At 42.3% G+C, this 16,659-nt stretch overlaps 1 protein-coding gene across 32 annotated transcripts in view; it reads left to right on the forward strand.

Moving 5' to 3' along the window:
- Positions 1-16,659, forward strand: part of ADAMTSL1 (ADAMTS like 1) — a 627,217-nt gene that overhangs the window by 521,886 nt on the left and 88,672 nt on the right. For all 32 annotated transcript variants that reach the window (XM_074994936.1, XM_074994935.1, XM_074994939.1 and 29 more), the window contains one exon: positions 46-175. In XM_074994936.1, coding sequence (XP_074851037.1) covers positions 46-175 — 130 coding nt within the window. The remainder of the gene's footprint in view (positions 1-45; positions 176-16,659) is intronic.

Below are 16,659 nucleotides of genomic sequence, written 5' to 3' on the forward strand. Positions count from 1 at the left end.
TTGTAGGTTCTGTGCCTTAAGTCCTGACTGGAATGTTGTATGCAGGTGTCCAGGAGGCTGTTGTGACTTGCTTGAACAAGCAAACCAGAGAGATTGCAGACGAAACTCTGTGTGTGACCAGCCGCCGTCCTCCACAGCTACTGAAAGCCTGTAATCTGGAACTCTGCCCCCCAAGGTAGGCTGCTTATCTCGTTACCTTCAGCAGCACATTTTCCTGTGCATGTAGGAGAGGAATAAGTTATTGGTATTTGCTGCTTGAAACTAATTTGCAATGTCCCAAACTCCCACTTAAAACTGTTTTAAATGTCTGTGAAACTTGGAAATTTGGAGACCGATTTACTGGTATGAACCTAGACTTCAGTGGAATTCTATGTGTATATGAGTATAACTGAGAACAGCATGAGGTTTTTCGTCCAATTGCACCTCATAAATTCAGTGAACCGGGCTAAACAAATGCTTTGTTTCAATCCCACATGATTCTTTTAAATATTTGTAAAGTGAAGAGAGAGAATTTAACTATACGACAGTCTGTGGCCTTTGTTTTACAAGAGGTTAGAGTAGATGACCTAATGGTCCCTCCTGGCTTTAAAAATGATTAGCTCTGTACCATGGTGATTGAAACCTCAAGATCATGAGCTTTACTTGAAATTTTTTTCAATGGGATTTGAAGATACCGTAGGATAATCATACCAAATATATTAGCATGAGGTGATCCTAGTGTAAGCTATTTACACTATATCAGCAATATGAGAAAAATAATTGTAAATAAGCCAGAACATAAACTTAATGTTACTTACTCTCCCCCCACCACCACACACACACACTTTTGTTATGTAATGTATTATAACCTCTTCAGTTTACAGTATTATTTTGCTTTGTGTTACAGAGCAGGGCTAAAACGGAGGAGCAGATCTAAGAAGGCTCAGACATTCAAGTCTGCTAAATATTTAGATGTTTGATTGTTCATCTGAATTTACGCAAACTAACCTGAAGCTTTTGAAGTCACCCACCTTGGCCTCCCTCCTTCCTCACAATCCACCTTGCCTTCAGCAGTTGTCCATGGCAGGGGGTTGGTGTGAGGTGTGGCTCAGGGTGTCGGGGTGGGCGGGGGGAGATGCAACAGTCAAGGCAAGGGTGGAAGGCTGAGAACAGTGTGTGGTGGGTGCAGGAGGAAGGTCATGGGGTGGGGGGCTCAGAGCAAAGGTTTCGGGGTATAGCGGTGGAGCTTGGGGCTGAGAGTGCTGCCCAGCTGCTGGAACTGTGGGGCTGGGCAGGGCAGAGGGGATCATGCTGCCCAGTTGCCAGATCCCCGGGGCAGTGGGGATAGTGCTGCCTGTCACCCGAGCATCAGGGCTGGAGCCTGTGTACGCTGTGGCTGTGCAGTACAGGATTCCCACAGCATCCAAAGCCTTGCCCCCAAATGGCCAGTCTCTTATTGGTGCACTGCACTGGGGTGCACCAGAATTACCTTCACCTTCAATAATATGTGTGAGTATTATACTCAAGGATCTGTGATGATGCCAGTTTATCAGTAGGTTTAGTGTGCACTGTGAGATTAGAATTACAAATGAAGTGTGGCCAGTGTCCAAGAATAATTAAGATAGTTGGGGGGAGAGAATAAATTGGTTGGCTGATGAAGTTTCGGTGTTGTGCAATAGTGAGAGCTAAATGGGTTGAACTCCTTCTCCAGAATGTTGAAAGAACTGTTTTATAAGCAGGGCAATGCACTCTCAAGTAGTTATGTTCAATTATACAGCTTGCATGTCTCACTATATAAACATCATGTTTGCTAACGATTCAGCACTGTGGTGATGGAAAGCATTATATAAATGCTTAGCAGTCATAGTTTATCTGTCTATTGATATCAGCCACTTATTTGTATCTTAATGGAGACAGAATTCACTTCTGGTGAATTTATGTTTTAAACAGAGTGAGAGATTGAGAATAGCTAAACCACATATCAAGAAAACCATGGAGAGGCCTGGAGCATGGCCTAGGCCAGCAGAGTCTGAGTCTCCTCTCATGTAGATAGCAGCTGGTTATGCAGGTGAAAAGCACTCCCCTTTTTTGTAAAATAGCCAGGAGTATGAAATAGACAAGTAATCTTCATTTTGAGGTGCTCATCTACAGTTAGTCCCCTTTTTTGTGTTCTTTTTTGTGGTATCATAATAGATTACGGTACTGGTCCAGATGTACTGATGATCTGACCCACCAGAAAGACTTCCAGCTGGTGGGTGGGTATTAATCTATCATATCAGATGGGTTTGGAACAGCTTCCCTTTCTACGTGAAATCCTCCCTTATACATGATTTCTTGAAATTCCAATATTGATCCCCTCTTGATCTAGGATCCATTTCTAGTGGAAATCTAGAGTGAAATCATGGCCCCATAGAAGTCAGCAGGTGTTTTCCTATGGCCCTCACTGGGAACAGGATTTCACCTTTAATGCATTGAGGGCCCCATGACAGAGGTTCCCAATATAAAATCCACAATGATTCACAGTGCTCATGCTGATGAATTGTGGGCAGATCTGGCTGGTCTGGGGGTGCTGGCTCTTCCTTCTTGTTCACAGCTTCTAAACTACATTAAAAGAAACAAAATCTACATTAAATAATGTCCTACTATCCTTGTGCCATGCAAGTGACACCTGTAGTAGTGTCTGTTGTGAAGAGGAAGTCCACTGGACATAGGAAATGGGGTGGGAACTACTAGGAATACTAGGGAAAACTGGGAAGAATCCCTACCCTATAAAATAAGAATTCCATCCCTACAGGGAGGAGAAAGTGCTTCAGTGGAGATTCAGCCAGTAAAGAGACAAAACAGGGTTACATTTTGAGTCTAATCCACTTTAAGAACTTCCTGTTGGTTTAAGAGTGAGAACATTTGTAGGCTTAAAGGCTTTACCTCTGCTACAGATATTCTCGGGTTACTGGTGTCAATCTCTATAGCTTCTCAAACGGTTATCCCAGCCAGGCATAAAGCTCAAAAACAAGCTTTACCTTGGCAACAACCAGCTTTATTTGTTACATACTGTAAGCGCAAGGACAGTGGAGAATGGAGTGCTAAAGATTTTAATGATGGGTAATTTCTTTAAGAAGACCCTTTCAAAACAGAAAATTACTTAACACAGGAGGAATTGAAAAGGAGGGCTTTCATTTTATTTGTTATTCCATCACTTTTTATTCTATCATTTTTCTTGGGCATTTGTAATAGCACAAGGAGAAGTAATCTTCAATGTGCAAAAAGCCTTTCTTCCCCTAAGTCAGTCACTTCCTGGTAAGGATAAAAGGGAGTAGGTTGAAGGATGGCAGACTTGTAGAATTTATGAGAAACAGTAAGTGAGTTAGGCCCCTAAATCACAGTGAAATTAGGCATCTGCCCTGCTTTATGCAGCTTTGTAAATGCTGCTAGGTATGTACCTGATTTTTTTAGGTTATTAAAGAACTTTGTAAATCTGGCCTTCTGTTTTAGAACATTTACAGTGTGTGTATATCTTGGTGAGAAATCAAAACCAAACCACAAAACCTGAGTTTTCAAAAATTCACAGCTGTATGGTATCTGCATATAGTTATGCTTTTGCATAAGACAGAAGATTTTCAGAGAAGCTTCACACAGAACTTGGCTGGATTTGTTTCCTTGTTCAAATCTCAAAGCAGCTAATGTTCTGTCATTTTTATTGTGTTTTGAGGAAGTTTTTTCCTTTAAAGAAGTGGCAGAAGAGAAGGCCAATGATTTTTCTTTTGGATGTAACTAAATAAAACCTCCCCATTAATAATAGCTATCGAAACAGGGAACCGTGGAGTGCAGAGGACATTGGCTAAGTTTTTGAACTTGGTGCTTTCAGACTGTGGTTTCCTGCATGTTAGAAATTAATAGAATAGAATGGCATGTCCTTACACTTAGGTATCCTTATGTGTTATTTCTAAGTTCACACAAGTTTGGTGTGAGCTTCACAGAAATGGAGAGATATCCAGTCACTGATCTTGTGTCACTGAAAATCTAGTTTCCAACTAAAGCTGCAAGATAGAGTAGCTCTCCCCAGTAGCCAACTCATAATGGCTTATCAATTAAAAATTCCCTCCCCAACTCCACTGGGAGAGCAATTCTCTGAGAGAGACACACACATTTCTTTTGCTTGCTATGTTTGTATTTCAAATTGTTCTAAAAATACTCTGAAGAAGTAATTTCCACGGATGGCCTCACTCTTTTTAACAGGAAAATTGATCCATGTCTAAAAATGTTTCCTTCTCCTGCCCAAAATACAAAGCCAATAATCATCTAATCAGGTATAATTACCCTTACGATTGCAGTGGCATGAACAGCTCATGATAAGCCAGTGAGCCCTAAGGAAGACAGAGTGTGCCGTGGCTGTGTTCTTAATTATAACTACTCGATAGCTTGGTCAATGTGTGTTGAAAAGATTTGGTGAATGTGTGTGGAGGAGGGGAGAGAAGCAAAGCAATGAAAGCCAGATGCCTGAAAAAGAAGGAAATTCCAGGCAATTTCTGCTGCTTTGTTCTCACATACTTTCAAAACTAAACTTTTATTCCTGTGCAACGAAGAACAGCTGAATGGTACAGAAGAGATAAACAGTGAAGAAAAGCACATAGCTCCAGGAATAACATGAGGTTTTCCTTCCCACCTGTCCCTATCTCCTCTTTCTCAAGCCTACAGTTCTAATAAGAACAGACAAGAGACTGTAAGAGTAAATTTTTGGCCCCATGTGGCTGAAGCATCAAGGCACCATAAACCAGGCAGGGCACCTTCTCAATGCACAGCCACTGCCTTCTTTCTTTCTCTTTACCTCTGCTGCTGCTGTTCTATTTTTGTGTGACAAACACATTTTGAAAGTTGTTTTTTGTCTGCTGGATGCTGTATTTTCTCCCTATTTTGTTCACATTTCCCCATTCAATTCAAGCTATATACAAGAAAAAAGAATTGACTTATTTTTCTTGTTTGGGGAAGAGGAGGCATCAGATTATTTGTGGGTAAAACCTGCTGTCAGTGAATTCCACCTAGACACTGAAATGACTTAAGTGTTTACTGAGACTCAAACCCTGAGATACTTCCTCTGACCCATACACAGGTCCCTCAACATGTGGGGAAGGGCAAACCATCCTACACACCTGGGCTGAACTGAAGGCTCTCAGTCAGTTTCTTAGAAAACCGCCATGACTTGTGATTTTATGTTAACATTGATATATTGATACTAAAATACAGTGCCACTGGCAGGAAATATCAATTCTGATTCTTATCACAGCCATTGCCCAGAAGAAACTCAAGTTACACCGGTCATAGCCTGACGTGTATCTTCACTGTCTGTCTGTCTATCACTGCCTCATAGATGCAGATGGTACTTAACCACTGAGACAACATACCAAGGGATGTGGTGCACCAGGCATACTTGAGCAACTTGTATAGTGGGGGTGCTGAGTGCTATTGAACCCAACTGTAAATCCCATATATAATGGAAACCACTGGAAACCAGCGGGTGCAGCAGCACCCTAGTTACAGTGCCTATTTGGCGCATTTGAAGTCAAGATCGGCTGTCTTCTAAAACGTGCTCTAGCTCAGAGATAGGCAATGAGTGGCTTGCGGGTTGGACCCAGTTCACTGGACCACTGGTGCTTTATTTACCTGCGTGTTTGCTTTCAGCTCCTGTAGGCTACAGATAAGCATTCCTGGCCACTGGGAGCTATGAACAGCAATACGTGTAGAAGCACAGGTACACAAAGTGCCGACAGCTTGCCAGGAGCTAATCCTGATGAACTGCACTTATTGCCAACGCCTGCTCTAGTTCAACCAGAAGGTCTGCACATGGTGCAGAAGTCATTTGGGGAGTATCTATTGTATTTGCTTTGCAGGAGATCAAACTAAGTCATCCTAGTGATCCCTTTTGAACTTAAGATCTATAAACCTGTGACCTGGAGAACCATTTACATTTTCTATAACCTCTGCAATAATTGTCAACCTTTCTGCTTTCAAGGGTACCATCCAAAATATACCAAGCAACTTCATGCCCAAAGCTGCTCATTTTTCAAATTTATCGTTCCAGCTATCCTTGGATATGTTATTAGCTTTGTACCCACCAGTTCTGATTCAATATCAAATGTGTACTGGTACATCTTATTCTGTAACATTCCCAGGATGCAAGCCCAATCCATGCCCCAACAGCAACTTCATTTCCACCACAAAGATTCCAAGCAGAGTGTCATGGTTACACATCAATAATGCAACAACTTCCAAATTGCCTATATGAATACAAGCTTTAGATAGTCCCTTGCAATTTTTTTCCTCAATCCAACTCCTCTAGATAAATGGTCATCTTTTCCTCAGCCATTTTGGTTCTATAATAATATAAGTTTTTAATCCATGGATGTTCTCCTTCAGTTCATCTCATATTCAGTTCATAGTTCAATGTGTCTGTGATGTGTTAGAGCACATCTTTAAACAATTTTTGAAAGTGACTTCTGAACATTACATATTTTCTTCTGACTTCTAAGGACATCAGGTCACCCTTCTTATTCAGAGAAACAGATAATTTTTTAGATGCTTTTCTCCGCGCAGGTCTCATGGTCACAAACTTGGCAATGACATCCATGCTAATACATTCCCAAATGGGAGTATAATTTGGTCAAAGTCTGCTATTTTTGTTTATCAAATAGTTTGTGATGAATTTGTGCTTGCACGGTGGTAGAGTCTGTGTGAACCATGTAGAGAAAAATTTCTCCTCATTTGCCTTTTCCTGGTGGTGTTGGAGCTACCTTGATTCACTCTGTTTCCATCTACCCCCTTAAATGCCTCAGTAGTCAGAATTCACATTTTTGACTACTAAAGGAATGATTTCCCAGCTGTGCTTCTAAGCAGGAGTTTTTACATTTAAGCTAAAAATAATTCCAGTTGGTTGCACAGCAATGGACTTGGTTAATTCCACATTTATTTCGTTGTCCTGCAGAATACCTTGCAAGATCTTCCAGTTGGCTTATTTTACTGTGAACCCACTGTATTAATTTTAAAAAAAAGTGTAGCAGTATACCACTGAGATACCTAACATGAAGTCAGGTATAATGGTGTCGTGTTACCTTCCAATCACAACTCCGTTAAAGCATCTTGTGCACTGTTGCCTGTAGGAGCAGGACTTCATGCAGACCACTGAACAGCACCAGATGTTAACAAGTTTCAGTTATTAACACCCTTGAAAAATATTTGAGCCAATCCACAGAGTTGAAGGGCTTTATATTTTATTGCAATACATGAACCATCCAATATTGAACCATTCTGGTCTATGCTGCAGTTTTCTTGGCACAAATTGACTTTTAGTGTCACAGGCTTGCAAGAGTACACATCTAAATTTGTGTTCCACTCTGGAACTCTCCCCGCATCTCATTCTGCTGACAAAATTATCTCACATCCCCCTAGACTGCACACAAATCTTGGACTGATATCAGTTGAATAGGGATATGTTTTTTTACTGAAATAATTAGTACAGTAAACTCTTTCATATCTGGCAGCCCCAGGACCGGGAAGTTGCCAGATATTCAAATATTCTGAGTAATAGAGAGGTGTCCCTAGCAGTGCAACACAATAAGGAAATACAAGGTTAGATATTGAGAAACAAACAAAAATGTATGCAGAGTACTTTATTTACCAACAACAGTGTTGTACACTGTAAACTTATACGATATTTGCTGTATTTATTTGTATCTACTCTCACTGGACTGTACTTATGGAAAATGTAACTAAAATTTCCTTGTGGTTAAAACACCAGTTATTTGAGCATTCCAGATAACAGAGTGCTGGATACGAAATAGCTTACTGTTCAACCTCTGGGGTTACCGTAGTTACTCTGGTACAAAGGTACCTTATACCAGGATAGCTGCTTCTCCTTCCCATGTGGGAAAAAGCACTTCTATACAAGTGCAACTTCACCCACACATTTTTGGGTCAAACCTATATATGTAAAGCAGTGCAAATGTTGTGTGGGGGCAAGGCCTAATATGCTAATTTTAAGCTATATGGTAGAAGTCCCTCGACATAAGTCTACTCATGTTCATAATGATACTTCTGGCTATCATTAAAACTGTTGCTTCCACACCCTCTGAGCAGGATTCTGATCTCATTTACAACGCTATATATCTGTTGACTTCATCAGTTTGTTCCAGATTTATAGCGGTGTAACTGAGACTGTAGTCTGGCTCTATGCGTGTGGATATGTTTGGATCGCTGCGTGCCAGGGTGAGGAAAATCAATTTCTGTTCCACAAGGCTGAATTGATTACTAAACACAGTACTAGTCAGGGTATGGTGGCACTAGTTCAAAGGGGTAATTAAAGAGAAAACATGCATTATGACATGGTTTTGAACAAACTGCATCACTCCCAGTGTGTTGCAAAAGGAGCATCCAGATGGAAGCTCAAATACAAGCAGAGGCCGCCGTGCTGTAAATATATTTTTGTAATCAAATAAATGTGCAAAAAAGAGCTGTATGTTGAGAGAGAGAGAGAGACTGTGCCTGGTCCACTAGGGAAATGGTTCAAGAATCGTTCATCCTAGTCCAAATATTATCTCTGTACTGCTGCCAAGCAAGGTTACTGACGCAGAGTTGCGTTCATCTGCCATTTAAGCAGCAATGCTGGTTGCTGAAGTGAGATCAGACAGGGAGTTACTTCAATTCATAGACCATTTTTTCCCCACATTGTTTCATTCATGAATCTACTCTTTGTTCATTTGTTGCAGTAACACCTCCTCTCTTTCCTTCTTTCTCTGACTCCCTTTCAGTAAAGAACCCTTTGACTCGATGAGTGTCTTGTTACATTGTGGAATAAAACCACATGTTGATGAACACTGATCTTTGAGGTTATGAAGTCAAGGCTCCCTGTGTCATTTTTTTTCCATGCAGCTTGCAAACAATTCAATCTGACACATGGTACATTGTTCATTTTAAAAACATTTCATTGCAGGTTCTAAAATGTGTTTTTCCCCTATGGCAAAGAAATGAGTTTTTCACACTTCTCTCCAGCCAACTGAATATTTTCATACACATTCACTCTCTAGTACCTGCAGCCTTTAGTCAGGTAGATTTTTACTGGCTACCCTAATGATAAGTAAAAAGGGTTTCCTTTACCAAGTGAACATTTTAAAATAGAGAGTAGGGTTGTGCTATGGATTTTCACTTTTTCCAGATTACATTAATTTAGTGCCAGGGAAAGGTGGTGGCTTGCTTGACCATTCTGGAAAGTGATGGCGTTCATGGCAACCCCCTCAGGGGGACATCAGTTGGATTAACAGATTTGGAAGCTGCAATCCATATTCCATCTATAAAGCAAATACAGTGTGAGCAGCAACTGTGAAAACTTCCTCAATCCAATACCCTCTAGGACACAGTCGTGGTAATAGGCTCTTTTCTGAGTGCAATTCTCGTGTCATCCACCCGGAAACCCACATTGTGTGTTAGACTGGATCCATGTAGTTGGAACTAGGCAGTTCCTGCTTCTCACTGGAACTCAAGGCCTCTGCTGGGGCTGGTCAAATTTTTTCCACCCACACTGGAAAACTTTGTCCAGTAAAATACCTTTTCACAAAAAGTATTTGCTTTCTCTGGAAAAATGTTTTTGTCAAAAAATGAACACATTAATACACAAGTGTTCAGTTTGTGGCTAAAATAATGAACATTTTTGCCAAAAATTTAAAAAAAAATTATAAACACCATCACAGGAAACTGCAGTTCAAGTATCTCATTGTTATTTTCCTTTACAGTCTGTGTTCCCCAGCCAAGCTACGTGATTCTTTGTGGTGCAAGGGACTCCAATGATGCACTGTAGTGGCTTAGCAAAAGGGGAGAATGTGGTGCATGCTGGGAGATGTAGTCCAACCAAGGAACTCAGTCTCAGGGAAAAAATGAGGAGCATAAGACACCTGAAATACTACTGACAAATGTTCTCTGGCAGAGTATCCCAATTTACATGTATAGTTTAAGAAGGATGTATAGTTTGATAGAGCACAAGAAAAAGCCTAGTCTGTAATGTGTAAATATACACTGCTGCCATGCAGCCCCTGAACAATAAGGAGCATCCCTGTATGTAGGTACACAATATTAAGAAGTGGGGGGCTTATGGACAAACCCACTTCTAACTGAAGAATACTTATGTTAGAAATACGTGCTCTTGTATCATTTTCACATGATTTTAACCACTTAAAATGGCAACAATTTTTCGCTTTTTTGTAACTGGGCTCGGAGGTCTTTGTGTAGAAGGCTTTAACTTTTCCCATGTGCTGTTCCATTTTCTTGGCATTACTTGAAGGTAAACTATCCAGATGACAAGCATACGTCTTTCAACTTGTCCCTTTCTTAGAACACCTAGATCATAACAATATTTTAAAACCTACTTTGGGTTTTCCATCATTTCTGCTCTTCATTTCTGGCTGATCCAAAAGACTCCATTACACTGGCTTCAAGTGCCTTTGGAGTAGGCACTTCACGTTTTTGAATTTCTGCCTATCTAAACTAGCATGCTTATCACCAGAGTTTTTTGAGAACTCGAGAGGTTTTTTTGTCTCAATTTAGACAATGAAACTAGATTTGTCCATTTTGCCTTCTATGAATCATTAGCAGCTGTCATCACTTCCTAGCTGCTGTATATTTAAAACTGTGATCTATATCTTTATCTAGGACCTTAGTGCTGTCAGCAACCACTGTACATTTGGGAGGATCATGGTCTGTCACAAACAACTTGGAAAACAGGAAAAAGCCAGGATTAGTCAAATAAATCAGATTTCGTAAAGGGATGGCTTTTCTGTGCAACTAATTTGTCTGAAACTTGTAATGATTCAGACTTCATAACATCCATCTTCCCATAGGTCGCTACTTCCCTTTCACACAGACAGATTTCACTGATTGATGGTGTGACCTCACCATCAGTTAACATAACTAACAATCGTCAGCCATGACCCTATTCAACAAAAGGTGTTTTACAACAGGTGCCTATACGGTGCTACGGTTTGTAAATCATGGAGGCTGACAATTTGATTTTGATGAGAATGTAATCTGTCGTGTGGGGCGGGAGGGAATTAGGCACGTGACTGATCGCTGAGCAGGGACCAGTATGGGTGTCTGATGAGTAGAGAAATTAGAAGGAGAGTGGTGTGGAGCACGGGGAGAGGGGATTGTAGGGAGAGAAGAAGAGAAGGTGTGGGAGTTCAGGTAGGCAAGACATGACACCACCCAGCTCTTCCAATGCACCTTCACCCCCCAAGCACCTGCACTCCGCACTCTGCTGCTCCTCCAGGGTCCAGTGCGCCCCAACTCTGCACTACAACACACTTGTGTTCCCAGGCAGCATATCATGGCTAGCACTGGCCAGCAGAGGCAAATGAAAAGTAGCTTGGAATGCAATGAGAATTCATCCCAAAGAGAACAAATACAGCCTTTCAGGCCCTTCAGTTTTTTAAAGCACTTGAAGGTGCCTTCCCAACCGCAGCCATAGCAGACAGGATTTTGCTGACAATCCTAGTCAGAGTGGCTTCAGGGAGGAAAGTTTATTCAAATTAAAAATTAAGAACTACCTATTGCCAGTGTTCCCATAATCTTTTCCATCCTTGTGTGGATCTTTTCTGTCCATGCATAGAATAATTTTTCTGTGCACGGAGGCCTATGTGAATATGCACCATCAGCAGAAACTAGCTGCAGGTGCTCTGCTAATCAGCTTGGGAGGCATTTGAAGCACTCCAGAGTGTCAGCAGAAGTGCACGGCTTACAGGAAACACTGCCTACAGTCAACTATCTCTCAAGAGAAGCTGGGTGGACTTGCCATTCTGTTTGTTGAGAGGGAGGTAGCATCAAAGCTGTATTGCCATGATCTGATAGCAGAGTTTGCTGCAAGGAAATCCCAGAAGATGGATTCAGAACATAAGCAGTATAACACTGATCAGTGAGGTTTTTTAAATTATATCAATATAATTATAATTATAAAAAGAGCTACAATATAACAACATTCTTGTGAGACAGATGGGCATTATCACTATTGAACCTACAGCCAGCAAGTGCCCTTGAAGTTTACTGTAATCTGATTGATTGATTTGATCATGATTAATCCTTTGGGCTCCTCATGGAGTATAGGGCCTCCACAGTCATTCTCCATCTCTTGAAGTCCTTGGCTATAGTCTTGATTGATCCCATGATAAGCCAGCTGCTTTTACGTTGTCCAGGAAACTTCGTCACCGTGTTCGTTTGGAACATCGCCTTTTCCTCTTTCCCTTTCGATTCCATTCTCATACTTGTCTCGTGATAGGTTCCTCTCAGTCTGTAAGCAGGATATGGCCTGCTCATCGCCGTTCTCTCTTTTTGATCTGGACCTCCATTGGCTTCTGGTTTGTTTTTGTCCACAAGGTTTCATTTGGCATTCTGTCATACCACTTTTGCTGGAGAAGATGTCTAAGGCATACAAATGTCTGAATTTTCTTAATCTTGCTCTGGACAGCGCACCACATCTTCAAGCCATGCAGCAGCACTGATCTCACATTGGAAGTGAAAGTACATGGTTTAGTTCCTGTTGAAATGACTGTTGTACACCAGACTAGTCATCATGTGGCACCTCAATAAAAATGTTACTGGGGGGGTGGGTCATACAGGTAACTTGCCCCAGGCTCTACACCCCCCTAGCGATGGTCCTGGGTTTTGTCATAGACTTTTCACACAACCTAGCAATGGCAATAATCATGGTGTATTATTTTGATTGTCATCTGCATACTCTGCTGTTCCAGAGGAACCTTTGAAAATAAACCTCCTTTCATTTAGTGCATGCTCATAACATCCTAGAAGGTTGGAAGAGACCTCAGGAGGTCATCTAGTCCAACTCTCTTCTCCAAACAGGACCAGCCCCAACTAGGCCCTAGCTTTGTCAAGCCTGGCCTTGAAAACCTCTAAGAATGGAGATTCTGCTTCCTTCCTAGGCAACCCACTCTAATGCTTCCCCATCCTGCTATTTAAGTAGGGTTTTCTTAATATCCGATCCAGATCTCCAGTGTAACTTGAGACCATTGTTCCTCATTCTTTCCTCTACCACCACTGAGAATAGCCTGGATCCATCCCCTGTGGAGCCTCCCCACCTTCATGGAGTTGAAGGCTGCCTGTAAATCTCCCCTCATTCTTCTCTTGTGCAAACTAAATAAATCCAGTTTCCTCAGCCTCTGCTCTCAAATCATGTGCCCCAGTCTCTTCATGATTTTCATTGCCCCCTGCTGAACTGTCTCCAACTTTACCTCATCCTTTCTGTAGTAGGCTGCATTATGCCAGATGTGACCTCACCAGTGCCAACTAGAGGGGAATAATCACTTCATTCAAAAGGGGAATGCTGGCACTCAGCCCTTGTGCTTCTGGCTGAGGAACTCCAAACGATTACCTAGCCAAGTTCCTAAGTTTAGGGCTTGGCTTCAAGAGCCCAGATTCCTCTTAGTTGGGGCTTCTCAGTACATTCCCTGATTTTTCCCAGAGGGGTAGAGATATTGGGGTTACTTGCTCCCGTGACTGCTGAGCAGACAGGCTCCGGTTTGTGGCCTTAGACTGCTGAACCAGGCACCTGCCTCCTTGCTAGTCAGCCCCTAATTGAACCAGGGCTCCATCCTTTTCTCCTCCCTCCAGGCCTGACATTGGTTGCAGGTTAAGCTCATTTAATCAGCAACTATTCAGTGTTGTCCTTTTTCTCCAGTGTTCAGTGGATGGACCCAAATCTTGTTTACTGTATGCTAATCAAGCTTATTCTGAAGACAGAATTATTAATTTTTTTCATGGCCTTCACTGTGGTGTTTGTCACCATAGTATTTGAGCAAATATGAATTGATTTTCACAACACCCATGTTAAATAAATAGGAGGAGCTGTTAACCACATTTCACAGAAGAGGAATGAGTCATGTTGATGTTAAGGTGAAAAGCACCCCTTAATTTTGGAAGACCAATTTGAGACTCCTAGAACCTGCTTTTTTAAGAATATGTAGCATTACTTAGCATTTATATGTTCAGAGCAAAGCTCCCATTGACTTAATTTGCTGCTGTGAGTGCTCAGCATTTCTCAAATCAGACTCCATGGTTTGAAGCCAGGTACAGAAGAATGAGGAACATGCTATTTGTGGCCAACTGTGAGAAATTTGGTTTAAGTGAGTTATTTGGCATCACGTAAGAACTCTGGGGCAGAGATGGGGATAAATTCAATTCTTTAGGGTAGGGTGGGCAACCCACAGCTCTCGAGTTGCATGCAACTCTTTGATCTGCTAAATGTGGCTCCTCCTCAGATCCATGCACTGGGAGTGCCATCTGCCACTCCACACGTATGCCCCAGCCCTTGGTGGGAGAAGTGCGTGACGGCGGTGGCTCTGGGGCTGTGGCAGCTCTGGTGAGTTGCTGGCATTGAGTTGGAGCCGGGGCTTGGGTTAGATAGATAAAAATAAATATACAATATCTGGCTCTTTACACACTATCCACATGGCTATTGTGGCTCTTTGCATTCTATGGATAGGTATGCACTAGAGAGTTTTGTTGACAAAACTTGCGGAGTGTCTGCACGCAAAATGCATTTTGTCGATAGTCTGTCAACAAAACTTGGCACTTCCACAATGAGGAATAACGCCTCTAAAGTGTGGATGCTCCAGGGGCCGGGGGGCGGGGGAGGCCTCTGTCAACAGACAGGGCTTCCAGTTCACTGGGCAGCCCTGTTTGCTGAGCTTTGAGTTGGCCATTCTGTCCAGAAAGTAGCTGGGCAGTCTGCCCGCTGTCTGTTGACAGAGCGGATTGCTCTTTCAATCTGCTTTTATGTGTGGGCATGATATGTTGACAAAAGTTTTGCCAGAAGATCTCTTTCAAAAGTAATTTCTGTCAGTGTAGCCTAGCCATGGCTCTTCTATCCCTAACTGATTGACCACCCCTGCTTTTGGGCATCATTCACCTGCCTTAACCACAAGACCATACTTTCTCTTCCTGAATTCTCCTACCCTGTTCACGACACCTCTTCCAATTTCTACAACAAATGAAGCAGGACTTCAAGAAATAAAAAGTTGTCTTCATCACACAAATCTGATTTATCCCCAGAACAATTCCATTATGTGCACTGAATGAGGCAGAGGTCCTGTGGAAAAATAGTATTTTAAACATCTATACAATTATACACACATTAAAAATTATTAAAATTTTGGGAAAGTTTTATAAACACACAACTGAAAGATAGTCTTATAATGAGAAGTCTTATATAAAGGTAGTTTTAGTAATAATAGCAGTGCTGCCAACTGCATCTATAGCAAGCATTCTTTGATAATTTTCTATGATGTTGTCTGATCTTTGTCCTTTTTTATTTTTAGGCTGTAAATACTACCGATTAGACATCTAACTCTTTCAGTTTTTCCTGGTTCCTCAGACATCCCTGTTCTGTTTTCACTTATATCCATGAAACTCCATTAATGTCAGCAGCAGGGTTTCACAAGTGTAAGTGGAGGAATAATTTGATCCCCTTCAAGACTCTCCTATTTAGAGCCAACAGGGAAAATACTGAACAAGCCAGTGTTATAGATAGGAAATAGGTGAGACTTGCAACACAAAATTTCAAATGCTGAAAGACAAATGTTTTCTTGCTATAGAACAATGACTTTATTCTTTATCTAAAGAAACAGATACCCTCTTTTATAGATGCCAAGAGCTAGGAAGAGTGGTACATTAGCCACTTGGATGTGAACTGCCATCAGAACCATTTAGCACAAAACAAGTTGCCAGAGGCAAAAGCTACTTAACACTCTTGAAGACAAGTAATTTTGGCAACTGTGATAATGAATCCTGTATTGAAACAGTTCTGTGAGGAGGAAAATCCCTTCCTTCTTTTTAGCACCCAACTCAAATATCCCAGTTTAAGATGTTCCAGGTACATAGGGTAGCTGATATCCACATTAATTCTGACTGACAACTTTATAGAATATCTGATTTAAGACCTCTTATTTGTAAGGCGAGCACACTTTGGGTGACTGGACCTTAATGCCAGATGTCACAGTTGTTCCACAGAAATCTAACTGCTGGCTAGTATAACAGTCTTGGCCAGTGGAGTGCACCCCTCTTGGTAGTGTGGGCCGCTGCACCTTGCTCAAGTCTGGGTACAGCTGACCTCGGGGCCGAAGGCCGTCTCCCCAGAGGCTTGTCCTCTTTAACAAGGCTGACAGCAAACAATGTACGGACTTAGGCCATAGCTCAGGGTGGGGCAGCAACCACAGTTCACCAGAGGGTCCTGGCCCTGGTACAGGGCGGGCAGCAAACAAGCGGTCAGTGAACCCAGCCTGGGTTCAGGGTGGTGTGGCAAACAAGCGGTCAGTGAACCCAGCTTGGGTTCAGGGTGGCGCAGCAAACCAGCAGTCACCAACAGCAGGGGGGGTTGGGAGAAGTGAGGGGCTGTCTCTCCAGGGTGGGGAAGGGGGAGGCAGGTCCTCCCACTCCACTGCATCCCAGCCCGGGGCCCTAGCAACAGCTCTCACCATGAGCTGGTAAGTGGGGATCCAGGCCAAAACACCCGACCATGGGCTCAGGTGGCGAATTCTCCAGGCCACTTTCTACCTTCATCTCCATTGGCATCTGGTCCCACTCAGAGTGCTTGGTGAGCTCAGGAAGGCGGGTCTCCTCTGGATACGTGGCAGCTGG

Source organism: Carettochelys insculpta, chromosome 5, assembly GCF_033958435.1.
Source record: "Carettochelys insculpta isolate YL-2023 chromosome 5, ASM3395843v1, whole genome shotgun sequence".
Classification (NCBI taxonomy): domain Eukaryota; kingdom Metazoa; phylum Chordata; order Testudines; family Carettochelyidae; genus Carettochelys; species Carettochelys insculpta.